This window comes from Teleopsis dalmanni, chromosome 2, assembly GCF_002237135.1.
Source record: "Teleopsis dalmanni isolate 2A chromosome 2, ASM223713v2, whole genome shotgun sequence".
Taxonomy (NCBI): Eukaryota; Metazoa; Arthropoda; class Insecta; order Diptera; family Diopsidae; genus Teleopsis; species Teleopsis dalmanni.
In genome coordinates this window covers 181,781,638-181,788,470 of record NC_051847.1, presented here as the reverse complement: position 1 = coordinate 181,788,470, position 6,833 = coordinate 181,781,638, and the positions used below count along the sequence as shown (strand labels likewise).

The following is a 6,833-nucleotide window of genomic DNA, read 5'->3' as shown; positions in this document are numbered from 1 at the left end:
AATATGCCGGTTATTCTATTTAATTGTAGATAAACACATTTTCGTTTTAAACTCATTAATTTTTTTTATATAAATCGTCGGTTGCATATATTTATAGATTAACTCATAATTATATGCTCAAATATATGAGCTATTTAAATTATGCTGTTAAGTAAAATATTAAAATGAAATTAGTTTGAAAGTGCTAATTAGGAAGTTTTGAAATATCCTATAAATAACAAAAGCAATTTTTTCAGTTGAAAAAAAAAAAATATTAAATATTAGCTATGAGTTTTAGTGTCATAAAATATATTGCAAACTAAAGTTAATTAACGTATTAGATTTAATGTTCAGTAAAAATTTTTTATTTATGTCTACCTGTGTTTAAATCTTATGCGCATTTTTCGCTTACAACTATTCCAAACGTTGCGAGAAGCCACAAAATCGCAAGCTCTCATATACAATATTGTAATATTGTAAAAAACTAATAATAAATATTTTTACTAATTACATTAGCTACGCAAGAAAGTTAAAAGATTTCCGTGATAAAATAAAAATATGAAAACATTTTCATATATATATCTGAGATGGTTCACTGCATTTTAATTACCAAGAATTGACATTTCAGTACTAAGTCAGTTAGACAAGTGGTTTTGTGAAAGCCTAAAGTACAGCACACGGAAATAGGTATGTTATAGAGAGATATAGCATTCTTAGGTAATAAGATAAAATCCATTTAATTGGAAATTCTTGGAACCAGTAAAGGGTCCGTTAGGTTATTAATAGGTTTATGTTGCAAAAAGTCATTAAAGAAAAATATTAATAATTTAATTTGCTTCAAGCTGATATATTAAAATATTATAAAAATTAAAATTTAAGAGTTGAGGTTAAAACACATGCGTTATTGGTCATTATGACTTTCACAGTTTAGTCACCTTTATTTCAAAATTTATTAAAATTGTTTTTAATTTAATAGTTAAGTATTATTATATTATTATGAAATATTTAGATTAAACAGGTTCATTCTTATGATAATATTTAAAATAAAAGTTTTAGTTGCATTTTTGTTAAGAACCCCTAATTTGGTTGCAATTATTTTCTTGCAATCATTTCATTTCATCTAACCGCAGACATAGCAGTAATGAGTCCATGCTGTTCAAAATAATAGATAATCACACTAAACATTTTTTTAGCTCGGGTCAAAGACCACAAAAGACGGAGAAATGACTTTCTGATATCCGTTTAGTTATACTTCAAACATAAAAGGGCTCTCATGATTAAAGTAAAGTAGATTACACAATTCTCTCAGTGTTGATCAAATGAGAGTCGACCATAGGAAGTAGTAAATGTGCTAGCTATTATCAACTTCTATTAATCTAATATTTTATTTTAATTATTAAGCCTTGCTTGGCGTCACATGATTCTAAACTGCCTTTAAACTGGGCATGGGCTACCTACAAATTGCATTTATCCTTTCTTTCTTACTGTCACTTCTCTGAGCTCAATAATGTGGATGTATGATCTGCCAAGGTGCTTGGATTGACTGTTAATTTCGTTAGTGTTGATCTTTGTCCGGTGATCTTAGGCCTTCCTCTTCTTTAACTGCCTTGCGGATTATAAGTAAGGGCTTGAAAACAAATTTTAATCGAAGGCTTCCGTAAGGTATGACCAATCCAGCCAAACTTTCTTTTGTGTATATTTATGTTGATGTCATTTGTATTCGTACTATGGAACAGAAATTTGGTTTGGCCAAAAGATAAGTAATATTTTCTATTAATTTACAATTTACAATATACTCTGCACTGTGCAATGTTGGACCGGAGGAAGTTCAAACATTGTTTAAAGTGTTTTTGATGTTGAACTTCGTTAAGGTTTCCACTATAAACTTCGAGTTTAGTTCAATCATTTGAAATAGTCTATTGCTCCTATTTTATTTTAGAGGTTTGTTTACATGTGCACAGTGCACTTTCTAAGGTATATACTCTGGGATATCTTTTGAGCTTTTTACTCAGTTTCTCATCTAAAATCATTGCAGAGAATTTTGTATGGTCTGCAAATGTTTTAAATCTTCTCCTCTGAGAAATGAGATGGAAAGTGTTAATTTTGTGATTAATTTAAAAAAAAAGGGAATTAAAAGAAAGGAGTTAGAATGTTGTAATATTGCGGTTACGCATAATAAAAGTGAGTTAAGAAAAGGAATATAGAAAGTTGCTTTTTTGTGGTTGCGTTTAAGAAGAGCCTGTTCTGAGAGATGATGTTTTTGACCTTAGCAAATATAATTACATCGTCACCATAAGTTATTAATTTAGACGTGAAAACTGAAGAATCTTAGTTTGACCTTTTTTGCTGCTCCTTTTTGCTAAACTAGAAATGAAATGTGTATATATATAATATAAGATTGTTTTCGAATATATAAGAGAATATTATTTACAAGTATATTTTCTAACATTTTCATTTTAAGTTATTCAAGAATTACATTTATTTTCATTACGCAAACAATGCAAAATTTTAATTTTATTTTTTATTAAAATTTTTCAAAGCAGATAAGCTAAATATGTTTTACGTTAAAGGCCAGTGCGGTTTGTTTAATTCTCAATTTGTTTTGCATTTGATTTCAGATCGTAAAAGCTGAACCCAGCTAACCGCTCCTTCTTTAAGTTCAACTCAGAGCTACACCTACTCTTAAACTTTTACAATCATTTCTGAGTTTTAGGTAAATATTTGCAACAGGTTCTTTACCTAAGCACAGTTCAATGCTGTTTGTCTATCGTATAAAATTACTTAAAAGTAGATTTTTATTTAAAAATATACTATAGCAGAGAATTTTATTTCGATTTTATGGTTTAAAGTTATAAAGCTCTATTCTTAGTTAAAATGTGAAAGGCTCTTTGTAAGAAAACCTCTTAGTTTGTACATAGTTTTAATGAAAGGCATAGGCAATTTCAATTAACATTCCTAAAAGAATTCATGAAAGTTTAATTACAGTTGTAGCACTAAAATTAATGATTATGGTTTAGGTACATACATATATGTGAGCTATAGAAAAGTTTTTTCTATATGTTTTATAAAAATATAATATGTATAATACATCTGTATTATAAGTATTACAATCTGAATGTATAACAGTTCATAACTATATATTATATCAAGTAAACAATTTTATTAAACACATTAAAATCTTATCTTTTAAAATATCTATACACACTACTATTCTCATTAGTCGAAACCAATAGAATTATAAGTCATACTATACATAAGTTAAATTGGAGCGAGTGTTGGATTATGAGTTAAGATTGGATATATATTTTGATTTTATATTATTTGATTATTATTCATTATTTTCTAGCGATATTAGCAGCCATTTTATGCCATCCGGTGTTGTTGGTATCCATATATGTGGCAGGACTAATCCAATAATGTCAAAAAAAGTTAGAGGTAACGATGTATAAATTCGGGAGGAGTGGATTTGCTCAATTCTGTTCTCGAAATTTCGATGTCAAAGAAATATGTTGCTCTCATCGGCCAGTCACTAAAAACGCCCATTAAATTTTGTATTTGGTGGAGTAACCCAACACGAAAGTTGTTAGGAGATAGTGTCGGTATTGAATATTAACCACATGATGAACTGACTTGAAAAGAACATGCTACGCAAAGATGCTCCATGATTGGGTACCACATGAATTAAGTCAAACAAATTTGCTAAAAGGCAAACAAATGAATCATTTTTGAAACAAGTCGACGAGGGCAATAAATAATAGAAGAAATTGGGATAATATCCAACGCAAGCAATATGATAAAAAAATAGTGATCCTCTACAAACGATTTTAAATACTGGATTGATGGGAAATAAGATAATATTAATATTGATATTGTTTGATGGTGTTGGAGAGAAATTGTTTTTACGAATTGTTCCAATCAAGAAAATGCGACTAGAATAGGCTGTTGGCTAAAGTAGGTAAGTTCCATCATGACAATCACAGGCCATATACATCTGTGGTTAGAAAGAAGTTGACGGAAGTGAGTTAAGAAGTTGATGCATTCATCACATAGCTTGGATATAACATCGTCTGACTATCATTTGTTATGGTCTTTACAAAACCCTCTCAATGGTTAAAAAACTAGCTAATCGAAGTCGATAAAAATCACTTGGTCAAGTTTCTCGCCAATAAACTACAGAAGTTCTACACGGTTAGAATTATGAACCTATCCGAAAAATGGCAAATGGTAAAAAATAATAATGGACAATATAAACTTGATTAAAATTAATTTCAAATAAAAAAATTTTGGTTCAAGAATATACCAAAACATGGTGGAAACTTTTTATATCACCCAATGTATAAACTATTTAAAATTAATTGTGTTATAAATGCTCATTTTTTAAAAAATCATTCCCTTTTATATGATATAAACAATATATTGAATTGAAAGAAATTATTATTTCACGTCATTCAATAGTATTCATATATATAAAATTGATTTTATTAAAAATAAACAATTATCCATATATTTTGTTGTATTGTTCATATGCAAATTTGAAATTTTCAATTAAAAATCCAAAACAATAAAATGTCTTCATCAAAACTTAAAAAAAATGTGTTTAAGGTCACAATTTAAAGCAAAGCTCTTCATCTTTAGTCAAAAAAAAACATAAATAATAAAGGTGGACATTATTTTACAATACAAAACAAAAAACCCAACAATAAATCTTCACATTTGTTAACATTTTAAACCGTTAAGAGACCTGATGGCGAATAAATAGAGAGAAGGTTTTGAATACCTATTGGATATTTTAAGAAAAAGTGCAGTTACCAAAAAATTTAGATAATCACGAAAATTTTAAACAAATTAAAAATAATGAGTTATATGCTATAATAACAGAATAGTCTACTTCAATTAGTAAGCTATCGTTATATCTAAGTTAAAACTATCTTTCCCTTCATTTAACTCATTGTAAGTTTAATAGTCCTTAGTTATATATAGTACTCCGTTTAATAGTGTTAATAATATTAGACTGAAATTTTTATAGCAAGGCCGTATAACAAATATGCTTTTAAAAGAATAGTCATCAAATTATAATTTATATTACAATATAGTCCGGCGAAAAAAAATGTGATCAATTTTAAAACCTTTGGATGGACTATACAGAAGAAATTAAAATAATAGGACTGGTAAGAGAAACAGTGCGAAATTTTAGCCATTGGGTAAGCAATGATATAATAGGGGTATGGAAAATTACACGCGATATGAAAAGTTTCATCACTTCTTCAATGTGTGTAGCAAAAAATTTTATGGATATATATATATGAACCTTAAAAAGATACGGTTCAAAATTATTCTACAGAAGTCTCTAATATAAAATTATTTTCGAATCATACTTATTTAGTTACAATTTAGGGCTTAAATAAATTACCGGATAAACAATAGCCCTATAAATAGTACTTTGTATACGAGTACTTTTTACCTATTCCCATTAAAGTTTTCATTTTATACTCATTCAATTTATTTCACATATCAGTTAAAAATGAATAATTCATTAACAATTCTTACCATTTCCTTTCTCAGCGTGGCTAATTGCTTATCTAAAGTATTTCCAGTGGCCGTTTCTGGTGGTGATATCGATAAGGTCGACTCGTTATTGTTTTCATTTTGTTCATCGCTTTTTGTTTTACTAATTAAGCTTATATTGGCTGTATTCGTTTGGAGATTGCTAGTATTACTACTTAGATTGGCATCATCTTTTTGGCTTGTATGTACTTTGCTTTTGTTGTTGTTATTCTCCGAGCACGTATCAATATCGGCATCGCTAATTAAACCGGAATCAGATCCAAGCATTTTATTAACGCCGCTGAGACTTTTTGGTAAAGGCGGTAGATCGGTGATTGACATCACTCTAAAATTTCAAAAAAAAATATGTTTATTATTAAATCTTTTTTTTTTGAATTTGAAAAAGTTGTTTATTCAATTTAATATATTTACTGAAAATCTTAAATATAAGTTTTGAATAAAAATATTTGAAAAGCATAAAATTGAAAACATTAAAAACGATATAATTTAATTTATTTTTGAGAATTATTTAACAAAATATTTAGTTTTTTTTCTTTACGAAATAATATTTAAAATACTTAAATATTTAAAAAACAAGTTGCTATAAAATTCCTTATATATAATTGTCTTCCCAAAAATTTCTCAAAATTGTTGTATTAACTGAAGAATGTTGAAAAAGCAGTTTTTATTATATTTTTTTGATTAATTAAAACTGGGTTGCTTATATTGTAAGAATTTGGCCGATAATTATTCATAAAGAATTTTCAATGCCAAATCAAATCAAGTATAAACCGATTTGATATAACCGAAGTAGACTAAAAGAAGATACAAAACAATGTTTATGAGAACGCTAGAATCCTTTATATCGGTAACTGGAATTCTTCGTCACCAATTTGAATAAAATAAAATAGATATAGCATACCACTGGACTGCTGTACCTGTTGATCTATTTGGATAATAATTTTAGAGAAGTTTTTATGTTGTCAAAATAAATTAACAAATACGAGACTTACTGATATAGATTTTTAGTATTTTCAGTTTATCGGTTTTCGTTAGCAGAAAAGTTTGAAGTGTTTACCAGATTTTGTTTAGACAGAGAAATTAAACTTGATTGGAATCGAAATCGTATATAACATTATATACATAATAACCGATGATTGTCTAAAAGATAAGAATGCAAAGAGACTTGAAATATAAATAGACGAATTTTGCGGGCTCTGCTATAAGAAATAAGATGAATTATAAAACTTAAAATTATTGTCAAGAAACTAGGGTATTTGAAAAATTTGTTTCCAAGCATACTGAAGAAA

The 6,833-nt window shown here is 27.7% G+C and overlaps 1 protein-coding gene across 1 annotated transcript; it reads right to left on the bottom strand.

The window, feature by feature from the left end:
- Nucleotides 1-5,490: 5,490 nt before the first annotated feature.
- LOC119676307 lies at nucleotides 5,491-5,973 on the bottom strand. The gene is made up of 2 exons (XM_038087548.1): nucleotides 5,956-5,973; nucleotides 5,491-5,869 (listed from the first exon to the last, which is right to left on the bottom strand). The coding sequence occupies exon 2, from the start codon at nucleotides 5,863-5,865 to the stop codon at nucleotides 5,491-5,493; it is 375 nt and encodes a 124-aa protein (XP_037943476.1). The 5' UTR covers nucleotides 5,866-5,869; nucleotides 5,956-5,973.
- Between the last annotated feature and the right edge of the window lie 860 nt (nucleotides 5,974-6,833).